At 38.4% G+C, this 25,955-nt stretch overlaps 1 protein-coding gene across 2 annotated transcripts in view; it reads left to right on the forward strand.

Annotated features, from left to right (window-relative positions):
- GPM6A (glycoprotein M6A) overlaps positions 1-25,955 on the forward strand; it is a 343,266-nt gene that overhangs the window by 189,357 nt on the left and 127,954 nt on the right. The window contains exon 1 of one of the 2 annotated variants that reach the window (XM_045998275.1): positions 1,904-2,511. The exons of the other annotated variant lie outside the window; for it this stretch is intronic. Within the exon in view, the coding sequence (XP_045854231.1) occupies positions 2,475-2,511 (37 nt within the window). The 5' untranslated portion in view covers positions 1,904-2,474. Of the gene's footprint in view, positions 1-1,903; positions 2,512-25,955 lie in introns of those variants that run through there. 2 annotated transcript variants of the gene reach the window in all.

Below are 25,955 nucleotides of genomic sequence, written 5' to 3' on the forward strand. Positions count from 1 at the left end.
TTATGTCACATATGTTTGACCACAATAAAAAAAATAATCTTTGCTCACTGACAAGGGATTTCCATAAGGAAGCTGTGTGTGTGCATGTTTCTGCTCATAAGAATCTGGTTAGCCTGGATTTGGGGTGGTTCTTCATATATTAAAAAAATCAGAATAAGTTGCTGTTGGCTTCTTTTGTTAACAATTTTTGTATGAAAATGTCCATTTTAGAGAAAAAGTCGATCATTAAAGGGATTTGTTGATCTGCCACAAAGCTTCCAGAAGGAAAAGCCTAGTATTTTTCCATCTGTCTTTTCCAGTGAATGCTTTTCATTTCCTTATCATTTCTTCTCTTTCTTTCCTGCGCATGGTGGAAACGAAGGGCTGAGCTGTGAAGATGCTGGAGTGGCTCATCGTGGAACAGTGTAGGCAGGAAAACGGGCTTCCAGAATCAGGGCAAGTCAGACGAGGATCACTAATGTGGATTCTAAGACTTACTTGGTCCCTTTTTAGGTCTCTTTGAGTCTCAGTTTTTGTCCAGCATGAAATGAGGGGGAAATAATACTTCTGTTCGTTTTAGCAGTGGGGTTAATGCACGTGAATGTGTTTTGTAGATTGTAAAGTGCTTCAGAAATTTAAAGTGGCATCATTGTTTCTGCCGCTATTACTATTAATGATTTTTCACTGACGATTTCTCTGGTGTAAAATGAGGAAAGAATATAAATGAGGAGTGATGCTCCATTCTGTTTTGACTTCATGCCAGGTTATGTCAGCCTAGGGATAAGTTGGAGCAGAGATGCTGCTAGGATTTGGCTCTTTGATTTCCCTCATGGTTTCTTTCTCTCAGTCTGTGCCCTGAGCAAGCAACTTGCCCACAAACCCTTGAATACAGATTGAAATATACTCAGAAGACTTTTTTTTTTAATGTATTTGAATTACATTTACCTGTGGGTTAAATTCATTTGAATAGGGAAAGTAAATAGCAGATGACTGTAGATGTAAGAAGGCTAAACATTCTTTTAGAAGAAATCCTAGAAATAAAGGGGAATGTTGTACAAGAACTGTCTTGCCCCTACATAGTTGCTTTTGTAATGATTCCGAAGGTGGTGTGTTTGTAATGTGTTACTGGCCCACTTAAAAAAACATGGGGAATATGTGCTCTGACATTGTACTGTGGAGAATTAGGATGTGAATTATTGTCCATTGATGGGAAGGAGTTAGTTTGTGTGTTGGGGTGTGTGTTTCTATGGGCTTGCTTATTTGGACATGGAGACAGAAACAGGGATTCTTCCTTTCTTTATACTTTATGCTCCAGTAAGGGCTTATGCCCCCTTGAAAGAGAAACTGTTTATTTTCTCACTATACCTTTTGTGAAGTACTGTCACTCAGTGGGCTCAAGTACAAATGCTAATTTATTACCAGACTGCAGGGTTGTGATTTGCATTCCAAATCAGACTGCAGCTTTTCATTATAAATTGCTTATCCCCGTTGTTCCTTATCTAGAATTTGTTCTTCTTCTGTTATCCTACTCATTTCCCAATAATGACCCTTGAAACAATTCCCATTTAAAATCAGATTCCCATTTAAAATCAACAGTTTTAGTGGACTAAAAAACAATAAATTACCAAGACATCAATAGATACCTTTTAAAAAATTTCAGTGTTTTCCTCCCTTTCCTTTAAGAATCGTCAGGCACAGAAGTAAAATAATGACTTAAAATATGTCTTTCAAGCTTAAGGGTTTATACTCATTCTTTTGAAAACCATACTTCTATATCTTCTAAAATCTGAAATGTGTGAGCTTACAAAACCTCTGTTAATAATAACCTCATACAGATAAACTCTGAGGTGGTTTAATTGCATCCTTTCTTGCCACTTCTAGATCAAATTAACTAGATACTCAGAGAGCAGAGCAAAGGAAAACGCTTTTTCGCAAGGTGTCTGACTGGTGAGAAGCTGGGCTGCGGCATAGAGAACCGGCAGGAATCCGGGCTTTCCCACTCTGGTGGCAAAGAGGGGGAATCATGGGTTGGTGGTCTGCTTCATGTTAGGAGGACACCCCTCCATCTGTTCACAGCTCAGCCTCTTTCCAATTTAAAGCCCAGATTTCCATACAAACCTCAATTTCTTTTCCCCATTTTAAATGTAAAGCAAAGGTTGTGAATCACAGAGTCTCGGCTGCTGGGATTCAGACCAAATTTCCCCCCAAAATTCTCGGGCTATTTGCTTGAATACCTGCTTACAGTGGTACACAATGGGCAGCTTTGAGAAGAAAAATTGATAATCTTCACGGAAGAGTAATTTGAATGAAATTACACTTGACAGCCTGTCTCCAAGCAAACAAGAGGCGCGAGGGAGACTTAGCTAAGCTCCGAGGACTTGCCCAAGCCACTGCTGTGGGAGCTGCCCAGGGAAAAAAAAATCACCAGTTTTTCCAGCATCTAATTGAGCTTTTGATTAATTCCGTGTACCAGATTCTACTGAAGAAAGGTAGCCATGGAAGAGAATATGGAAGAGGGACAGACACAAAAAGGTACTGTGCTAAAAAGGGTTTGTTTGTAACTAAGTAATTATTTTGCAGTTTCCTTGTTTGCTTTAGACACTTGCCAGTAAGGCTAATGAATGTTTCTCTCTTGGTAGGCATTTTTTTCCCCCTTTTAGTCTGTTCCTCACTTATAGTAATGTCTGGCTTGAATGTTGTCGTTATTTGCAAATCTTTCAGATCTAAGTATCGGGATGCCTAGTCGAGTTTGGTGATAAGAGCTTTGCGGTATTGTGAACTGTTTCTTAGACCAGTCTTTGTTAACGTTCCTTTATTTCATGTTTTCATGCTTGTCGAGCTGGGTCAGGGGACTCCTGGTGTGAGCCACAGACGCAGTATTTGGAGCTCGTTGTTGCTAAAAATTTGATGATGTAACCATTATCGATACCTTTGAATGGACATCTGATAGAACAAAGACCAAGCATATATTTATTCTGTTTTGATTGGTGCATCGTCTTAAAAAAATCTTTTTTTTTCTTTGCGTGGACACGATTTAGTTTTAATATAGATGGAGCAAAGGTTCATAAATTTTCAGAGTGCATAGTGATGTTAAGGTTTTCCTTTCTGTGGAGTTGACCATAATCAACTTCTGAGTAATAAATGTGAAGGGTGTTTTCCGATTCATTTTTAAGCCTTTGGAGGTAAATCTGGCTGTATAAATTAAAGTGAAATTATCATTTTTATAGATTAGAAATGGCCAAATATTGACAATTTCAAATGATTTAGACACTCTAGAATGTGTGTGTGTGTGTGTGTGTGTGTGTGTGTGTGTGTGTGTGACAAGTGGTAGCTCTGGAGGGAACTGTAGGTCTCTCTCAGAATCCCCAGCATTTTCTCTCATGCTTGTTCTCAGGCTTATGTAATGGTATACAAAACGCTCTTGGGTTCTTAGGCTGGAAAGAGAGGCATAGGTAAGATTAAAGAGCAGTACTCGAAAGATTTAGCTATCAAATTTGATTTTGAATGTATGAAAATTCATGATTTTAAAAAAGTGTTTTACATGAAAAAATAGTTCGAAAGCTAGTACAGTTTTCATGATTTTGAGCTTTGCTGAGACTTTTAACATACATACATACACACGCACACACACTCACACAGTCAACACATCTATATAATCAAAGACTATTGACATTAAATATTTAAGTGTTTTATAAAAGCAATAGAGAAAGTTAATAGATAAGGTAATGCCCAAATTTTAGTCACTAGCACACTTGTTAATGATACTCTGTAAAGAAACACAATAATCTACATAGAGATCATGTGATTTTTTTTTTCAATAAAAAATCCTCCATTATCTTTATTGTGTGAACAAATAGCTTAAGTATTCACCAGTGATTTGAAATGGCAATTTTTCATGGCAATTTTCATCCTTGAAAGGCATCTCTATTGACTGTTTTAGGAATAAAATATCTTATTTTCATATTTTTTATAGCACATAAGGAGATTGCTTCTTGGCCAAGGAAAGATAAACTGGTAATTTTCACATAGAGAAGTGATATTCATTGCACTAAATAAAATTTTGATATAAATCATGGATTGTGGTAACAGGTTGAAATGTATGAGCAAGCCTGGTAGAGCAGGAACCGAGAAGAATGATGTAATTAGTTATGATGTTTTTCTCAGGTAACACTGAAAATCTTTCCTTCATGGGGGTGGAAGCAGCAGCGATGGGATGAGAGAACTTCCTGTTGTAATGGGATTTTTGCTTTTTATGTTTTTTTTTAAATCATTAAGGTGTTCATATTTAAATTATATTAAATCATAAACAGTGGTAGAAAACAATTTTTTATAAATGGAAAGTTGTAAGTACATAAGGTACATAAAGATATGTAAGTAAAGTTATCTATGATTAAGCTTTTTTAAAAAATTAATCGAGAGGATTTAACTCTTGCCATTCCTGGTCTGTTCCTTTCAACTCTGCCAATGAAACCTTTTCTACATAAGCTTGTTTTTAGAAAGTTGTATTTGCACATAAATGCTCTCTGTGTATGTGCAGGGGTAGAGGAAATAATGTAATTTAGAGGATCTAAGTTGGAAACCTACTTGACAAGCAGGTTAATCATAAGAGATTTTTTAAGAGTTTAGGTGGACCGGTTTAATGACCCATCTGCTTTAATGGACAACAGCACTTTGCATTAACTTTCATCTGTTTCTCTCTCTCTCTCTTTTTTTTTCATCCTGTTTCTCTTAATTGCATAGGATTTTCTTAAGTAATAATTCAGATATACCAGTTCCATTTGAAAAATGCTTTCCTGTCCCTTCTTAAAATTTGAATCTACTTTTCTCTGTTATAAATTAGAAAGACTTGAATTCACGTATTTATCCATGTCGGCTTCCAAATTCAACTACAATATAAAATGGAAGCCCGTGGTTTCTTAAACATATCTGAAAAAATACATAGTTGATACCTAAAGACTTAAAAAGATCTCCCATAAGAAATTCATAACGAGATCTTCCTTCCCCATTTGATCTGTAAAAGGCAAGTAAAAGCAGTCCTGGGGCGCCTGGGTGGCTCCGTGGGTTAAAGCCTCTGCCTTCAGCTTGGGTCATGATCCCAGAGTCCTGGGATCAAGCCCCACATCGGGCTCTCTGCTGAGCAGAGAGTCTGCTTCCTCCTCTCTCTCTCTCTCTTCCTACTTGTGATCTCTGTCTGTCAAATAAATAAATAAAATCTTAAAAAAAAAAAAAGCAGTCCTAATATTTACCCTAATTTAACTATATATGTTCATCCTGGGAGAGAGGATAATTTAAAAGTGTGGGTGACCTCACCAGTCACTCTGCTCCATGGCTTGGTGTGAAACTGAAATGGGGTCATTAATCTGTTGCTATATCCATTTCTGCTACTGTCCCAAAAGGTGAGTATCTCATTGTGCCGAGTGGGAAGCTAGTGTTTTAAGAAACGTATTTTTTTTGTAAAACATGCCCTCTAAGTGAAAGCCAGCCATTTGATCTTAGTCCTGCCAAAGCAACAGTATGCTGATATTGGAGAAAAAAGGGGGAAAAGGAAAGAAGCTGTTTTGAACCTTGGCCCTGAAGTTCAGCCGTAATAGACCAAGCATCCTGTTGTCAAAAATTGAAGTACATGGTCATCCAGTCATGGCAACAAGGGTTTCAGTTACTGCAGCGGGATTGAGCAAAGTGCATGAAGAGATTTTTACAAAGATTTAAAAGGTATACATTTATGACTTGTAGGCACGCAACTATGTCCAAACATTTTGCCCAGTCCTTTGGGGAAATACGTAAATGATTTAAGTAAGTCTGATCAGTAGTGAATTAGTGAATGTGTGTTCAGGCGGCTGGGCAGGTGGGTGACCACTACTTTATAGACAACCTCAGTGAATGAGTTACTGAATTAGGCGAGGGTCAGAGCTGCTGAATTAATGGTTAGAAGAAGTGACAAAATTATACAGAGATAGAAAGGAAATAGTAACAAACAGGAAGAACTAGCAAGTTGGAATCTTCGTAAGTTAGCTGAACTATTCCAAATAGCCAAAAACTGATTGACTTCATTTCTGAATATGAACATCAGAGAAAACAAAGACTCAAAATAACATGTAATATGCCAGAAATGTTTCATGGACTGAAAAGATAATGGCTAAAATGTTACCATGTTTTTCTCCTGTAATTAACAACAGTGTATGAATCTGTGTGTCAGCTTTTTTTTTTTAAGAGATTTTATTCCTTTTTTTTTTTTTAAGATTTTACTTGTTTATTTGACACACAGAGAAAGATCACAAGTAGGCAGAAAGGCAGGCGGGGGCGGGGGGAGCAGGCTCCCTGCTGAGCAGAGAGCCGGACTTGGGACTCCATGCCAGGACCCAGATCATGACCTGAGCCGAAGGCAGAGGCTTAACCCACTGAGCCACCCAGGAGCCCCTGTGTGTCAGCTTCTTGAGCTACGCACAGAGGCAACCACTACCTCCCTTCCAACACTGATGCCTGGTTTACCCTCTCCTCAAGAGAAATCAATGCTTGGTGACCCTCGAGGACTACGTCACTAGAGGACGTAGAAGTTGAAGCTCATGTGACCAGGCACTGTTTCATCATCTCAACACCGATCGCGGGACCGCCGTTTCATGGCCGTCATTCATTCGTCCTTAGCCCAGCGCGCACGTGTCATGTCAGCATATCCTTGGCTTGTTAAAACCAACAAGAATATGTGGATGAAAGGACAGTACACAGGTTTATTTTTCTCTCTCTCTCAATCTTAGTGTTTATCTCATAATTAATACTGAACAATTATGTTTGACATGCCTGCTCATAATTATGTACCTTTCCTTTTATAGTACACATTTCTGCAAGCATCACCATGAAGAAGTCGACACACAAAAGCGTGTGTATCATATTTATGGGGTGACTGAAGTTCTTCTTGAAAATTTTTTTGATTCATGTTAGTTTTGCCTTGAAAGATAGACTTTGCAGCCTAACCCTTCTTCAGACAGACATCATCCCTAAAGAGAAGACACCACTGTAATCAGTGAAAAGAGAGGTAGCTTTGGCTTTCTGGCAAAAGAGGACATTGGGCAACTTAAATTGCCCAGTGATTTCCGTGCCAGATAGTGGCCTAAGGACTTTCCATAAATTAACTCATTGACTCCTCGCAATGACCCTAAATGCTGCTAATATTGAGGAAACTAAAAATCAGATAGGTTAATTAACTTGACCGAAGTCACAAAGTAGCAACGAGGAGAGCCAGTCAGATTGAGGCCACACCCTGCCCTGTACTCCATGTCAACACCAACCTACCTACCACAGCTTGATTTAGTGGCTCTGCTTCAGCCACACACTGCTGCTGCACCAATCAGCCGCGCTCTGTAATTTATCGCTGTGTTCATTATCACCAGTTGTGGCTTTTTTGACCAGATGTGGACAGTTTTGCCAAGGGTGGCCAATCCCTACATGGCGCCCGCCAGCAATCTATCACCTGTGAGTCTTTCTTCCAAAAAGATGGGCTGACTCAGTGGGACTCCCCCTTGAGAACTGAGAAAAGATGATTCTCGATGTGCCCCGAGGGTCTCTCGATTCCTCCAAATACCATTATAGTGATAGAACTGCCCATGCCTCAGCTAATCTGAGTGAATCTCTGTTCTTTACAATCAAAAGAGCTCTAAAGGAAACAAATGTCCAGATCCTTCTAGGAGTCTTATGTAAAGAGGCTTAATGTTAAGAACTTTTCCCCAACTTTAACCTGCTGGGCGGCAGCTGAACCAAATGTATTCTTACTATATACTTAAATCTCAACTTGACACTACTCTTTATCCTAGGTAATTCTGAGTTTTTCCCTCACCTGTCGTTTTTTATAATTGAATGATTAGTTAACCTAAAACCACTACCTACCAGTAAGCAAGTACGAGTAGTAACATATTTTGAGAACCATTGCAAAGAAGTCAAAGAACCAGATGCATTAAAGTGTTTGCTTTGTTAATAGAATTGGAATGTTTAATGGTATACCATTGAAATCAGTCGAACAGTGGCTAGGAAAATAACCACAACATCAAAAACCTTTAAGTAGTCATTTAAACAGAAGAATTAATTAGCCTCCTTATGCATCTTGAATGTTGGCTACTTGCAGACTCATGAGCAAGGGAATGGACTTCATCTCAACAACTACTGTTAGTTGCCTTCTCAATATTTGAATAAAAAAGCTAAGAGGAAACACAGAGATTCAGATTTTATAAAGTGTGTAGAAGTCTGTCCTGTGATTTGGCTGCTCTGCTTTTACTAGCAGTTAAGATGGAGTCTCAGAAATTATCATCATGTGGTTATCAAATGTAGCCCTAAGACACTTGCCAGTGGGAACCATTAAGATTTTTCATAAGACTCAGTAGATATTCCCTGAACTTCTACATTGCTTTGATTATTATGACTTCTGCAGTTTAGATATAATATTTTAGAATTTTGTCATCTTCCTTTTTTTTTTTTTTGGATCAGTTGCTTAATTATGTTTTTTATAACTGTGGTGCTATCTGTCTCAGAGTTCCAAAATGCTCATAACACATGTTCCACCATCTTGGTAGGATAAAGAATACACAATAGGTTTTGTTTTACATTTTGTTTTACAGTATCATTAGAATGAGCATAGTAACCTTTAAAAATGGAAGTGCTTGCTTGATACAGTGACTTCATTTTTTCCCTGAATTGAAACTTAATCTTAAACATTTAAGGAGACTAAGTGAGAAGTCCATTGTAGTGGATTGAGATACTGATACAGAATGTAGAGTGATAACTTCAAAATGGTTCTAGAAATTACTTATTCCTTAATTAGTCCAGAAGGCAAACGGCTCGTGTGTGATTCATAGAATATGGAAGATAACTGCTAGTTTGTCAATTTTGGCCTCCATTTTCCTTTGAGCGTAAACCCCTCCCCGCCATGCAAACTGTTTGACAGTTTCCTTTTTCATACATCGAAGACAGACTGCCTGGCTTGTTTTCAAAATCCTTTTGGATGTCATCCATACTAACAGGTGGCACAGCTGTGCATTAGCTGACGTTATGAAAATAATTCATGTTTTCCCATGTGTTCTCTATTCACGTTGTGACCATTGTCTTGGCTAGTCTTAATCTGAAAGAAATCTCTTGCTCTGTGAAAGTAAAAGGGGAGAAAAACACAAAAAACACAAGATAACTGACTTGTTTCTTTCAAATTGTGAGTGGGGAATTTAACTTTCTAGTTCTAGGTAAAAGTCAGGAGCTAAATGGGATGTGTTGTAGAGTGCAGTGGGGAATTAAGTTACAATATGAGCAAATCTGAGGTCAGAGGGAAAAGGGAAGAGATGACGCTTAGCTTTTAAATGATGTGTGTTCCTCAAGTATTAAGGTAAATCAACATGTCGGAACATGACTGCTGTGCACAACAGAATAATTTCCAAAAGAAAGACATTTTGGCACATAGTTTAAATCAATTAATGTTTTTGGACCTAAATTTCTGTCATATGAGAAATAATCTTTTATTATACCTACCTCTACAAAAGAGAGCAATTTGATAGAATCTTTCTCTGAGAATGATGCTAGAAACATAAAACACACATTTTCTCCTATTATGGAGCATGCATGCTTTTTATTTATTCTCAAGTAAAAGTGAGTCAGTTGAAAAATTTTGCTAATTATCATTTTCCACTCTAATAATAGAAATTTCAACGTTTTGGCAAATGCTTTCTCTTTCTTTTAATGCAGTTTACTTCTTCCATTAGAAAGGTTCTTTGAATGATGAATTAGATATTTTTCAAATAATATAACATTTTCTTTATAATTGCCTATATTCCTTTACGGTTATTTGATGAGAAGAAGTTCTAGTAAATAAATCAAATAAAGAAATAATACATGGCCAAATCCCTTTCCTCAAAAATAGAGCCTCTTTTTATTTATTTATTTATTTATTTTAAAAGATTTTATTTATTTATTTGACAGAGAGAGATCACAAGTAGGCAGAGAGGCAGGCAGAGAGAGAGGAGGAAGCAGGCTCCCCACGGAGCAGAGAGCCCGATGTGGGGCTCGATCCCAGGACCCTGAGATCATGACCTGAGCTGAAGGCAGCGGCTTAATCCACTGAGCCACCCAGGCGCCCTAAGCCTCTTTTTATTTTTTTTTTTTTCAGTTTTTGAGATGCCTGTCCACATTTCCCACATTACTATGTATTTTCATTTATTCATTTATTTTATTTTTAAAAAGATTTTATTTATTTGTCAGAATGAGAGAGAGAGTGAGAGCGAGCACAGGCAGAGGGAGTAGCACACAGAGGCAGAGGGAGAAGCAGGCTCCCTGCCGAGCCAGGAGCCAATGTTGGACTCGATGGCAGGACTCTGGGATCATGACCTGAGTCAAAGGCAGACGCTCAACCAACTGAGCCATCCAGGTGACCCAATATTTTCATTTTTAATAGGCTACATACCAGTTCAGTTTTGCACTTCAAGTTAGTGATTGAGCATCTGAAACATAGTTAACTGCCTTTATTAACAAAAATATATTTTTTAGGATTTATTTACTTGACAGAGAGAGAGATCATAGGAAGGCAGAGGCAGGCAGAGAGGGGGAAGCAGGCTCCCTGCTGAGTAGAGAGCCCGATGCAGGGCTCCATCCCAGGACCCTGAGTCCATGATCTGAGGTGAAGGCAGAGGCTTAACCCACTGAGCCACCAGGGGCCCCAGCTCGGAGAAGTTCTGATGCTCTTCAGTAGAGCCCACACCTAACCAAACCCAGATTCATTTAATGGTTTGCTTACACTTCAGAGATTCCAAAGTATAGATTTTCATCAAATTTTTTAAAAATCTCATCTTTTTGTGGTAAAAGTTGACTGTGAATGCTACTTAGGGAATAACTCGAAATTCGAAACATTTTAATTTTCTCTACTCAACCATCCACAATAGAAAATTATAATTAAATTGTAAGATCTAGAATTCAGAAATAATACACTCGGATTCTCTTTATAAACCTCAGACATGCAGAAAAGCCAGCAGGTTTTGTAGTCAGATCTCATACTGGTTGGCCAGCTAACTCTCCGTTTCCCAGATCAGATGACTCGCTACAGCCCTGACTCTTTCTTCCGACTGAACCTCACTTTCTCTGTAATTTAATCTGTATTAGTCAGTCCTGGTTTTTTGGGAGTGGGTTTTTGAGAAGTATGGGAAAACCCATATTTTGGGGGGAATCAATTTCCTCTACCATTATCTTTGGGTTTGGTGGTTTTAATGTGAGTTTTAGATGAAAATGACTTGGTGCATAGGCCTCTCATCGTTATTTACAGCATTGTAGGAGTCTGCTAAATTTAGGTCTCTCTCCATATCTCCTTCCCTGTGTTCCATAACACATGGTGACCAATTAAAACATAACTGAGCAAACTTCCTTGAGGCACACAGTTTCAAAAATTAAAGGGCGCTAAAGGGTTAACCACTGTTTTGAATTGTTGGAACAATTATTTCTTAAAAGTTTGTTTAGCATTTAATGAATGGCTTCTCTTATCATTTATTTTGCAAAGTACAACTCCCTTAAGGGAGTGGATTTTAGCTTTTGCTCTTGATCCCAGCCTGCAGGGGGCTCTGAGTACAGCCCCATTCATACAAGGTGGTGATGGTGAGGAGGATGATGGTGGTGGTGATGGTAGTGGTCTCAGTGGTCCTGGTGATGGTGATGGAGACTAGGAGAAGAGGGAAAGAAAGTAAGAGAGGGAAGAAAGATGCGGAAGAGGAGGAAGAAGAAAAAAACGATGTCAACTATTCAGTCTAAAGGAAGGAGGAATCCTTTTCTAAACAAGAACAGACCTCACTGCATTTCAGTCCTTTTCTAAACAAGGACAGATCTAAACCTAGCTTGGAAAAATGCTGCCATGACTCCATTTTGTGTCCTTAGATTTGAATTAAAAGAAGTCTTTGATTCTTTGAGCTAAAATACAGTTTGCTGGCAGCCTTCATGAAAATGAATAGATACTCAATTTTATTATTAAAGAGCCTACATAGATACTGCATTACAGTTCCAGCAATTAAGTGAAATACATTGAACTCTCAAGTTCAGCAGGTGGTTCCTGAAACCTGGGAGGTTAGTCTCAGAACATTTTATAAGATGTGAAGAAAGAAAATAATATAGCACAGTGCTGTGTGAACTTGCTGAGCCCAGGCTCACTGTGTTCATTAGTAAGTGTTGGTCAAAGAAAACAAAATGGCTGAAGAAATACCAGTTTAAAATCATAGAGGACAATTTAGTAAGAGAAGGTCTTTCTAAAGCTCTATCCAGTTAGATCATTTTCAGGATCATAAATTTAAAAGCTAGCCTGTCAATGATTAACAATTCCTTTGCCATCGTTTATGCTTTCGGTTTTCATATTTTTATCAGTATGCAACCTTGACCGGTTGCCCGAGAGTGTGGCTGTGACCCAGGCATAGTGGGAAAGCTCTAATCAACGGCATGTGCGGAGGATTTCACGCAGTATTTGAAGGATCATGTCTTCCTCCCTGCGGTTCTAGTGTGCGAGTATTTTGGCATACTAACCTCTAATTTGTGCTTTGGGATAAACATGTGATAGCCTTGTTGGGCAAAATTAAGAGTGAGTCCCTCCTGAACATGTAGAATTGTGTCGTGTTTTATATGCTGGGTATATAGAGTCAGGCCAAAAAGTATAATCTTGAGAAAAGACTGTTCGTTTATATATTTATAAATATGTGAATTTAATCATCCAAGAGGTGGCGAACACTTCCTTCTGGCCTTGATCTCTACAATGTGAAAGACTTGGGAGTTGCTCATGAATGAGGGAGATGGTTCTCTCATAATGATGTGTGGTCGTATCATCTGTATATCAAGGGATGCTGCCATTTTTACGCGATTATTGAATAGGTTTTACTCATTGTTTCGGGCAAGCTGGAGAGGAGAGTTTGTACACACTCCCGGGTCTGTCATCATCATGGTATCTGGCCTCCGCTCTAGTGCTTGATGCTGTTTCAAAATCTGCAGTGGTGCAAAAGCAACACCGTTATTACTTACGGGTGTTGAGGTCTCTTCAGGCAGCTGGATTCCACGTGCCTCTCCCCCACCACGCACTGCATAATTTTTAGAAATATTAAAAATACAGAGTCTGTATTTAAATCTAATATCCTCTGTTTAATAAGAAAAATCAATTTCGCTACCAGTCCATTCCATCTGTATCAGATTCCCAGCGCATCTCCTGTTAAGGTTTTATTCATTTATTTGACAGACAGAGATCACAAGTAGGCACAGAGACAGGCAGACAGAGAGGGAGGAAGCAGGCTCCCCGCCGAGCAGAGAGCCCGATGCGGGCTCGATCCCAGGACCCTGAGATCATGACCTGAGCAGAAGAAAGAGGCCTAACACACTGAGCCACCCAGGTGCCCTCTCCTCCTGTTTTTGACATAATAACCTCTTTGCTTCAGCCTTAGGTATTCAAAGACATTTATCTTTAAATGTATTGGGTAAGTTGTGGCTTAACTTAACTATATTGTAGATGTATTGGGTTGAACCGTGCCACATTGCTAATCTTAGACAATTTTCAGCTGCAAAAAAGTGGTATTTCAATATAGCTATACTGTTAGTGTCTGCATTTATGAAACTTTTTAAATATGTTCATCATTTCTCTTTAGAAAATAGAAAATAATACATGATGGGGTATAATTAAGATTTGCATATTATATTTACACGGAGTATGGAAAGCTCATCAAACTTTCTATAAATTCTTTGTGAGCTCATTAACTTGCTGCGTCCCTTTTAACAAAAATTGGCAAAATGTTTGGAGATATTATTGTTTGGTGCTTTCATGTATGATGGTGCAAGCTAGCATTTTTCTCATTTTTGAGGTCATGTGACCTCAAAGTTTGTTATTTTAGGGACTTCTTAAACATAGTGCTAAATTAAGATGTATGGTTTATTTTGTCTGTCTCAGAGAAGACAGCATGTCTTTTCATCTAGAGAGTGAAATATCTGCTTTGTTTTTCCCTGGATAAAATAAAATTTGGAAAATATGTCCTATTTCTAGGGTGACAAGGAGAAGTCTTTTGGAGGTATCTATTGGACCTCAGCCCTCTCCCTCACTACAATATTAAAATTTTTACTTTTGTATATAAAAGTATCAGTATCTCTCCTCCCTATATGTTTTTACTTTGTGGCACTCAGATCAGTCTTTTTTTTTTTTTTTTTTTAAGATTTTATTTATTTATTTGACAGAGAGAGAGAACACAAGTAGGCAGAGAGGCAGGCAGAGAGAGAGGGGGAAGCAGACTCGCCACTGAGCAGAGAGCCTGATGCGGGGCTCGATCCCAGGACCCTGAGATCAAGACCTGAGCCGGAGGCAGAGGCTTAACCCCTGAGCCACCCAGGCGCCCCTCAGATCATTTTTTTTTCTTTTTTTAAGATTTTATTTATTTATTTGACAGAGGGAGTGTACAAGCAGGTGGTGCAACAGGCAGAGGGAAAAGCAGGCGACTCCCCACTGAGCAGGGAACCCAATGTGGGACTCGATCCTAGGACCCTGAGATCATGAACTGAGCCGAAGATAGGTGCTTAACTGACCGAGCCACCCAGGTGCCCCAGATCAGTCTTTTTTATAAGTTGAGGTTCCAAAGCGTTTTCAGTTGATTCTTAGCTTCATGGAAATGTCTAGTGGCTTATGGGGTGAGAAGGAACATGAAAGACCATCAGCTTAAGGAAAAGGTCATTGACTGATGCTGCCCAGAAATGGCACTGGCTCACAGTCAGAAACCACAAAAATGGATCTATGTTTTGGCCAAAACGGAAATGACTTTTATTTCAAAAAAGGGTCGATGGCTAGAAGAGTCTAGAAGGGAGAAGGGCTGAAGCTCACTGAGACAGCTGAGGAGAGAAAAGCCTGGGCTCACCCTGAGATACTGAGGGGCAGGAAACCAGACAGAGCTAGAATGCAGGGCTGGGAAGGAATAATGTTGTTCCCCATTTTGCAAAATGAAAAAAAAAAAAAAAAAAGGAAGAAAAGAAAGGAGATGTTATTACGTATCAGGCCACTGAAATCTTTGAACTCTCTGCTGGTAACTAGCCTCTGGCAAGGATTTCCAATTTTCTTCGTTTTCTTTTATGTGAAATTCAGCTGAGGATTTGCCAGACAAAAATTGAATACCTCTTTTGGAGCCGTGGAAAAAAATGCATTTTATATTTCCCTTGGTAAAATTACTTTCCTGAGGAAATTCACTATTTTCTAAGGAGAAAATGTAGGCCACAAAGAGGAATGAAAAAAAAAAAACAACCCTTACATTTCAACTCTGTGCTACATTTGCTCTGTTAAGGAATGGACTCCAGTTTAAGAGCTTAATAGAAATGACACATTAGAGAAGAGTAGCAAAAAATCAAACCTATCTGTGTCAGTAAAAGATTTAAGTTGCCTCCACACCCGGCCCCCACCAAAAAATAATTTTGAAGAGTTTTTGTGGTGTTTGTAAATTTTTGGTAAGGCGATGTTCGGTGAATTTGCAAGGAAGATGGCAGACACTCACCAGTTTGTTTATAATGAAACCAAGATGTCCTCCAGTGTTCTGCATCCCATAACCAAGGATGGTTCTTAGATGCTGTTTGGATGCAGCAGGACTACAAAGGGGGTGTTCATCCACCCTGTTTAATCAGATTGTAAGTGTGAATTGGTTGCTGTTATAACATCTGGTTTAAAGATAATCTTACTGTTGAGTTTAAACAACCAAGTTCCCCCAAAAGTTATTAAATAATAAACCAACAACCTTTGTGAGAGGCGAGGTGATGACTTTGGCTGAAAGTGTTGGAAATAAATAACCTAGAAGAATGATTATTAACTGCACTTTGCGATGGACATGCTGCTTTGGTGCCTTTGGGGTTTCTGTATCGTCATAAGTTATACAAATTGTGGGAGTACCCTAGTCTAATAGAGAAGTGTTTCAGCTCGGGTTTGCTTGAATAGCACCTGTTTTAGGTGTGTTGAAACACAGATTTCTGTCCCTCCCTCTGCTTCTGATCTCAGTTTCTGATTCAGTAAGTCTGTTGTGGGGCCCAAAAATCTGCATTTCAAACACTTTCCCAAGTTTACTGTAGCTGCCAATCCTGGGACCGCAGACAGAGAACCACTTTTCTAGTAGATCATTGCCACTGTGCAACACTCACGGTGAATTTCCCAACTGAGATTTACAGTTTATATATCAAAATATGGATATTATGGATTTGAAATCCCAAAGCCTGAGAGGAAAACATAGTCAGAGATGGCAGTCATTTAAAATGAGAACTTTCTGGATAATAACCCCCCAATTTTGCTTTTGAAAATCAAAAGGATTTTGAAATCTGTGATCATATGCATGAGCTCTTGATTACTTCAAAAAATGATGTGAAATGTGGAATGAGACACAGCCTTCCATCTGGATGATTCAGTAGATCTGGGAGGAAATTATAATCATGGGATGAAGGGGGAAATTGGCTGCATAGGAAACTTAGAGTTACTGAAAATGCTAATGCATGAAACAATGAAACCGTTCTCATGTATTCAGTGTACGATGGGAGCTCAGTTGCTTAGGCGGAGAGTCTAAACATTGATTCTTTGTCACCTCTGGACTGTCTTGAACTGTTGCTGCTATTAATACCGAAGTTAGTCTCACTAGCTATTTAACAAATATCATAAATAAATTTTATGTCAGAGGTCATGAAAGATCCAATAAAGGCCATTTCTAAACATAGCGAAATGGTTATAAATATTGTAACTAGGGTGACAAGGCATTTTTAAATCACAAATTAAATTAAATGAATATTAAAATGTTACTATTGAGATCCCAGTTATTACCATGTGTTATACAGTTATCTGGTTTTTTGCATTCCTCTGTTCATATTTTCTAGAAGAAATAACTGAACATTTTTCACACATTGGAATGGAATATGATGTCAGGCTAGTTAATTTTTCTAGAGAACTCTTAATAACCTGAGGTAATTATTTTACTGTGAAAAAAATGAAGACACAGGCTTAACACATACAAAACACAGCTCAGGACTTTATAGGAATTGGTGAAATTATTCTTTTGGATTAGGACGACTTTCAAAGTGAGTTCAGTACGTACTGGGGAAGGAAATGCCTGTGGGAACTTATTACATAGTTCATTAGTTCAAAAGTAAACAAGCAAACAGTTTGCACCATGTAAGACCTTAAAGATTATGCCTTCCATTTAGTACTGCCCCTAAGAATTACACCTCATTACCTACTGCAGGATTCCCAGATGTGAATGTCACAGCGGAATTATGATCTGTTTTTGGTAAACACATCGTAAAAGGTTTGTGAATGCAATAGAATGGCAAATGGCTTATATTCTAACTTCTACATAGTCACAGTGAAAATCATCAAGTGCCAGAGAAAAGGTAGTAGAAACAACCAGAACCTGCAGCTATGGCTTCCAGTCCCAACTCTGTCACATGCTGGCCCTGTTTCTTGGTCACACAACTAAATTCTGATCAACAGACTTAATTATATCATCTATAAAATAAGAAGAATAATGTCTATGTTGGGATTGATACGTTATTAAAGGGATAATTTTATAAATTATCTACATGATTGGCACGGCTTGGTAAATTGTGGACAATCAAATGGGTTTTATTAATCTTTTAGAATATGTTATTATTTTCATTTATGTTACATTGCCTCCCTGTCCATGCTAAAATCTGTCTCAAATCTGCAAGTTTTTGTGGTTACACTTCGATAATTATTTTAGAATGACTATGTGCCAGACACTCTTCTAAGTGCCACTGAACAAGGCAGACTGAATAATGTGTCTTTTGATGTGGAAGTGGAGACAGATTGCAACCTAGACAATATCCAGATGTAAATAAATAGATAAGTAAGAAGGTATCAATGATATGCTTAAGAGAAAACAGAGTAACCTGTTAGGAAGTGGCTGGATTGCAACCAAGCTGTTGACTAGCCATGGTCTCATCTGAAGGCTCCGGCATGGGAGTGGATCTGCTCAGCTGCTTAGTCACATGCCACCTGTGGGCAGGCTGCAAATTCTTAAACATGCGCCTCACCATAAGGCTGCCTCATGACATGGTAGCCGGCTTCTCTTGGATAGAAGAGACATTGGAAGAGAACATGCAAGATGAAAGCCACAGTGCTTTTGTAATGGAGCTTGGAAACAACATTCCAGCACTCTGACATAGTCTATACATTAGAAGCAAATCAATGAACGTAGCCCTTACTCAGGTGGAAGAGATTGGAAAAGCTTGAATGTCATAGACAGGGGTCACCAAGGACCATCTCAGAGGCTGTCTGCCACAGATACCCAGAAGTGCCTCAAAAACAACATGTCCAGAATGGAATTTATCCATTTACAGCGGAATCCTCTCTCCATACTTTGTTCTCAACTTCTGTCACCATTTATATATGCTGTCTGAAAGCCCTGAGAGCCTGGGTGGTCACTACTGATACCTTCCACGTTCTCATCTACATCCGATTGGTCATGATTCGCTTGTCCTTCAGGAATGTCTCCTAATGCTGGCTTCCCCTCTTCGTGTTCAGTTGCAGCCTTCAGACTCTTGATTAATTCTTGCCATAAGCTATTGTGAACAATTTGATTGAAAAAACATGCTTCCCATAAAGATGTTGATATATGAAAATGTTTTGAAAGGTGTTGGGGATGGACAATATTTCAATTTTCAGAAAGATATTAAAAACCACAAAACATTTGGAAAATAATTTACTCTTACTATGAAAGCGTGTGTGTGTGTGTGAGAGAGAGAGAGACAATAAAAAGACAGAGACAGAAATATGAATGGCCCTATTTTGTGGTAAATATTTCTCTTGTGTGTTTTAGACTGATGTTTCCATTTTACTATTATTATTCTGAGTAGTCTCCATTAGGCAAGAGATCATTGATGCTCTTCTCCCTTACCTAAATTAAGCTGATTATAATCAATTCTTGAGTTCAGTTTTAACATGTAAAGCTAGTGTCTCATAAATAAGTCTTCCTTTACATATAAGAACATTTATACAGCATATCCAAGAGCTTTGTAAGTTCGTAACTGGGAATAATGAAGGGAGTTCCAAATTCTGTGGCTGCCACTGGTTGGCTGGGTGGCATATGACGAACCACTTAACTTCCATGACCTTCATGTTCCTATTTGCAATGTTAAGAAAATGCCCTAGAGTTCCTTATCTATGTTTCTATTAATTTTAGACGTGTTTTTTGAACCCAATATTTTCAAAGGTAATGTAAGAACATTATTACATTCTTATTATTTACTAGAACTAGAATATCTTTTCTATTCATTCATTTCATTTATTTTTTTTTCATAAAATAACCTTACCTGTCATCCGATGTTATTTACAAAATAAAGTCATCTGAGCCTCAATATTCTGTTGGCCAGCAAATAGAGATTATACATGGAACGATTATATTAAAATGGAATCTCTAATCCAAAAACACATGAAATATCTACCAGAAAATAAAAATAGAAACATTCATATTTTATTCATTCTCTGTCTCTCTCCCTCAGACATGCACGTGTGTGTTCACACACACGTACACAACAAAAGCAAATTATTATAAATATAATAAAAGAAATGGTCAAGTAAGAGTAAAATGTTTTTATGTTATATATCTACAGACTTAGTCCACACATTTCTTTCACTGCAGTGCTGAGATTTATGCTGGCCTTGTTTTTATAAGAAGGAACAATCTATCTTTTTTTCAATTAAGAGGTGACTTCATCATGTCACAAAATCATCCAACCCATAGCTTTTGTTGTTCTTGCTTTTGAACAAAATAAAGACTTCCTTAAACGATAGTTAACAGGATTATACAGTTTAACCTATGCCTTCATAAACTTCTATTATATTGTATAGAATTGAGATAATTTCTCTATTTGGTAATTTCCAGTTTGGAAATAAAGGGCCTTTATACCATACATAAGTAAATGCCCCAGTGGCATTTGCTTTTGTAGTAAAAGTGAAGCTAAATACTTCATAAAATAAACTCATAAGGGCAATAACCAAGGCAAAAGATTACAAGCACCATACTTATAGTATAATTAGTGATACTTATAGCATTCTGATCATTTAAAAAATTGATGGGACTTTTAATGCTTGCAAACATCTCTATAGTGCAGTTTCAGGAAATAAATCTCATTAATGTATCAGTCCTGTTATTTTGCTGGTGAATTTGACAGATAGTAATTGGGTCACTGTATTGAAATGCCCTGTGTAAGCTCAGAATTCTCTGTGTAGGTTGGCATGACAACCAGAGTGGTCGGTTAAACATGCTCAGAAATTGAGAAACTGCTTCTCAGAAGACGGTAACTAGATGAGGAGTAGAAAACTGTCCAGAGAATGGCAAAATGGACAGAAATTTCTAAGAATTGCCTTGAATGTGCCATTCTGTATGATTTATGTCATATTAATAGGATAAACATAATACATACAAAGACCTAGATGTTTACAAATCACTTAGATGATTGCCAAATATATCATTGATTTTGCGTGGATTTTAAAAAGAATAGGTTGGGACATCCCTAAAATATTAAGTACTCTTTCAGAGAAAATGCGAGTATTACTCAGAACAAATGGAATTGCTATAAACGGTAATTTCTATTCAACTCTTTCCCTTTTAAGCCATTCCGTGAAGCACATGGCAGATGACATACGCAGGTGGCAGAGATTGGCATCCTGGCACAGAGACGCTGCCTTTGCCGGCCAGCACTGCCATGGATTTATGGACGGGAAAGACGGTGAAAGGATAAGTCATTAGCAAGACAGGCAGAGTTGGAGCAAGACTGATGGCATGGCTCACTAACAATTAGCCTAAGACAAAATTTGTAGGTAACAAATAGAAGCAAGTCTTTATAATCATAGAACACTTCTTATTTTTGGCCATTCATTTCTTTTTTTATGACCATTACCTCAGACAACTGTTAGAGGAGGAGGAGAAGGCAACAACAAGCTAGCAAGTTTTTTTTTTTTTTTTAATTAGCTTGATGCGATTTGGGGAATAAAGTAATAAAGACAAGATAAAATGGACATAACAGATTAACTGTGTCCATAGCTCAGTTTGGGTGCCAAGACAATATGTGAAGTCAATGAAGGTGGCATATTTTAATTTGATTCTTCTTTATTAGTATGCCTGTATGGAAATTCAAATATGGATGTCTTGATTGGGCAGTGAACAGAATATAAATATCAACTATGAAATACAAAATTTTGCCTAGGCTATTATCATTTCAAAAGTCTCCTATGGAAAGGAATTTTAAAAATCAGGATCCCTTTTAACATTTTTGAGAGGAGGAGATATTACAGATCATCTTCGTTCTATAAAAGGAAATTAACTGTGTAGGATTAAGGAGCTAATTAGTGACAGAACTAAGCCTAAAACCCTGCTGGCCTCATTCAAATGCAGGCTCTTTTTATAGCACTGTGGTGCCTTCTAATCCTGCTACCATCCATACTGTGGTCAAACACGATAATGCCCTAGTTCCATGAGCTGTCCATTTAGTGCCAATGAAACCAATACTGTTGGCCTGATGAATTTTATTTTGATAGTCCTCATTTTCTTTCTTTGTCAGAGTTCCTTATCTGAAGCTATGGGCTCTAATTAATTACTTTGTGTGTTAGTTTTCATTTATGTTTAATTTTGAATAGCTGTATTAATATTTTCTCTACATCTACAGGTCTGATTTGTTCATCAGGAATGATCAAAGGATGGATAGGGTTAAGTATTTCCTCATCACTGGTTGGCATTTAAAAATCAACCCTGAGAAACAAAATCAACCTTGGAAATTACCCTGTAATGTTAAAGATAGACATTTCTGTAACATTCTTATTTCTGCCTATGCCAGAAATTAACAGTAATAAAATCTGGCTTTGGTTTGTTTTAGAACTGTTTCCCTCATTAAATTTCTAGTCTGGGGGGCAACAGTTTTGTCTGTCTTGTATTATCCTCCTTACGTTTTGGTTGAAGGGGACTCAAAAATGTTACATTTAAAAAATCAGTGTGCTGCATGTTTTTATTTTATGTTTGTTATTTCTGTGAACAACTATGAACTGAATATATCTTATCAATTTGAAGACAATTCTTTGAGGAAAAAACCATGTTTTTCCTTGATATCCAGATTGAAAACACCCCTCTCCTGCCCTCTCTTTGTTTTTTTCTGACATATCGGTAAAGCATCTTTGTTTTCATTCTTTGGTTCTTCTTTTCAGTCTGTCCTCAGACCTTTGTCATTTTCCTTTCTTTTCCAAGTCTCTTCTCTGTCTTGTCCCTCCCTGTTCAGATCCAGCCCCTCTCCCAGTCTTCTGTGGCTCCGTTAGATTAACAGACATTAGTGAAAATCCATAAAAGAAGAGAGTGGGGGGAGGAGCAGGGTGGGCTGGAGGAGAGAGATGTGCTAGAAACTAAAAGCTGAAATGAAAAATGGGAAGAGTGTGTAGATAGAAAAAAAATAGGGCAAAAGGGATAGAGCAATGGACAGGAATTTAGTTTTTGTTGGTTAACACTTCACAACATATATTTATAAAGTATTTTTTCATTCTTTATTGGATTCCTTCCTTCCTTCATTCATCACTTCATAAATACACAATGGGCACCCACTTTTTGCCAGCTGTAGATGAACTGCTCAGGACGCAGCAGGTACAGACACACACACAAACACAGACACGAAGTCCTAACCTTCCTGGAGCCTGTATTCTAGTAGATAAAAACTTAGTTTAAAAATGGTGCTTCGTATGGCTTACGAATATCCTTATTTCAGAAGTAAAAGCAAAAAGAAAAGATTTTTCAGAGAATTATGTCTTGCGTAGATTAAATTTGTTTGAGGATGAAGAGTGATGTCCAGTAGGCAGTTCGATGCATGGATTCAGGACTTAGGAGAGAAATCTGCATTGGAATTTTGCATTTTTAAGTTTTCAGTAATTATGTGATCGTGGATGACATTGGTCTCGAGCAAATCAACCCGAAGGTATTTGCAGACCCGTAAGGGGCCCCGAACAGAGATTCATAGCAAACATTATTGAAGGAAGCTGAGTATAAGAAGGAGAATGTTAAGTTGCCAGAAGGGATGTGTTGTGTCCTTGAAGGAAATCATGAGAGAGATCACAAAGGAAGAAGAAGCTGGGGGTATCACAGTTTCATGATGACCAGCAGGAGAAAGTCAAGGGTAACTTTGGTGAGGGCGGTGTCAGCTAAACCTTCAAGTGAATCTTTTCTGTGGTATTTCTGTGAGGCCCATCCTACCTTGTATTATCACAGTGTTAAGATGTATACTAATACTTGATATGTCCCATCTTGTGTGACGAATGTTTTTTTCACGTTTTTTCATGTCTTGTGTGGTCTTTGATATGGTAGGGAGTTGAATATAGATTTATGTCAAGGGCAAAGAATGAGCGTAGTGGAGAAACAGAAACAAAAGAAAATAGCCCTCCATTCTAGGCCAGTGGAAAGCTGGTAGCAAGAGAGGTCAGTTGTAGGAGGTGCTGAAATCTTTGTGTGGTTGGAAAGGTTAATAAACACTTTTCAAGATAAACCAACCACAGATTTTTTTTTCCTGTCCCTATTTAAAGAGTAAAGCTTAGATTTGTTTCTTGAACACAAAGAAAGAAGATTTTTCTAAGTCTCATGTGTTGTGTGTTTGACCTTATATTCTCTGTCAGAGAGAGCACAGTTGTGGTGAAATTAGTCCAGAGGTTTCGGGCAGGATGGATTGGAGGATCAGAGTCAGAAGGTTGGTGGTTGTATCAGCTAACCCCAGATAAAGGCTATACATTGAAAGGATTCAATTGATTCAAGGAAATATGGTGACAGAAATAGATGAGAAACATGGTGTCTCCAGGCCAAAAGAAATACTTGCACTTTTTTCTGTTAAGTAGTTAATAACAGCCGCCCGACAGGGCCTGACAGATGTCACTGTGTTTTCTGTTGAAAGTTAAAAATATCTAGCGGTCTCCTGTGGGTTCCCTGCAGCTCTGTGAGGTGACTTGGGTCACACGTTAGAAACCATAGGTTAATGCTGTGTGTTCTCATATCTTCTCTTTTGGAATCAGAACAAATACTGCTCGCTATCGTAATTGCTTGGTGATTTTCGGCTGTTTTGCTGGACTGAGTCTGCAGACTATCCAAGCAGAGGGCCACATCCTTCTTGCCCCTCATTGTATCACCTGCGCCCAGCATGGTGACTGGCTTATGGCAGGGGGTTAATAACAAGTTGTTGAATTCATCCAAACTGTGAGTAGGTTAATCTCGTTAGTGTTTATATAAAATGCTAATTTATCTGTGTGTATTTTTGAAGTCGTAAATAAATTTCTGGCAGTTTTTTTTGTTGGATTCATTGTTACGGTCTCTGTGAGATCTGTTGACAACGTATGTGTAGAACGAATGCAAGTACTAAATAGGATTGTTTTCCTGGGCCTGCATAAGAGAAGGTGAATTAGATGAATAATCAGTTTGGGTCACTTTTGAGGGAATTCTGGTAGACAGGAGAATAATAACTGCAACAATAGTAAAAATTCACATAATACACTTAACTCATCTTATTCTCCAAACAGCTGTAGGAAGGATGATGCTTAATAAAGAACCCCAGAGTTAGTGATTGAAAACAGCAGTTATTCTTTCTCTCACAGTTGTGTGGATTGTCTGCTTCGTTCTTCTCCTCCATGTGGCAGTGGCTACCAGACACTGGGACACCTGCAGGCATCTAGGGTCTCGACTGGACTGAAATGTCCAAGAGGACTCAGTCGATGCTGACTGTTGGCTGACACTCTGTCCACAGAGACTTCTGCACCAGTGCACCTATGTGTGGCCTCTGTGTGTGACTTGGATGTCTCACAGCATGGCGGCTGGGTTCTGAGAGGGAGTCTCGGAAGAGCAAGTGCTCTGAGACACCCAGGCAATAGTCATGAGGATTGCTGCAATCTGGCCTCAGAAATCTGAGGATTCCTCTTCTGCCATGTTGCATTTATAAAGGCAAGTCACCCAAGCTAACCCAGATTCAAGGGGAGGGCTATTAGAGCCCACTTCTCGGTGAAAGGGGCAGCATGCATAAGAAGAGAGGAAATGAATTAAAAGTGGCCGTCTTTGACTGTCTGTTACATGCAGTTACTATTATTATTCTTATTTTAGAAACGAGGTCATGGAGTCATGGAGAGGTTGGTGACTTGGTTTCACAGCTGAGAAATGCAGCAGCCAGGACTCAAGTTCACAGAATCTGCTCCAGAGTCTATGCTCTGCATCACAACCTGTACTGCTCCACCTCTGGCTGTTCACTGTCATGCAGGATTGCACACACACACACACACACTCACACACACACATTCAGTATATGTAGAGCTCGTGATGGCAGTAATAATGGCTGTAATACTTAGGTTTTGCATCATTTATTAAAGTTCACATTGATGATTTCATTTACTCATAGAATGAATTTTTCTTCAGTAGTTTAATTTTGAAATAATTTTAAATTTAGAAAAGCATTGCAAGGATAGTACAGAAAGTTCCCATGTAATGTCACCCGGCTTCCTACAGAAACATGGTACATTTATTAAAACTTAGAAATTGACATCAGCGCACTACAGACTTTTTTGGATTTCTAATGCCGTCTAATGTTCTCAGATCTAACCTAGGACATGAACTTGCATTCAGTCCTGTCTCCCTAGTTTCCTCCCATGTGTGATGGTTTTTGCATCTCTCCTTGTTCTGTGTGATCTTGACATTTTTGAACAGTACTGGTCACGTGTTTGAAAGAATATTCCTTATTTTGTGTTTGCGTAATGTTTTCTCATGGGTGTCATGGGTTTTGGATTTTGAGGGTGAGTACCACAGGGATAATATTAACATTGATTGCTTGGTTCTGGGGCTGTCTACCAAGTCGCTTCCCTGCAAACTTACTGTTCTTCCCTTCTCTGCTGTCTTCATAAGATGCTGGTCATTAAGTCCCTCCTATACTTTAGGAACTCCACTCATCTGCCTGCTGGAGGAAGAGATATTTAAAAATTT

This window comes from Meles meles, chromosome 2 (genome assembly GCF_922984935.1).
Source record: "Meles meles chromosome 2, mMelMel3.1 paternal haplotype, whole genome shotgun sequence".
In the NCBI taxonomy this organism is placed as follows: Eukaryota; Metazoa; Chordata; class Mammalia; order Carnivora; family Mustelidae; genus Meles; species Meles meles.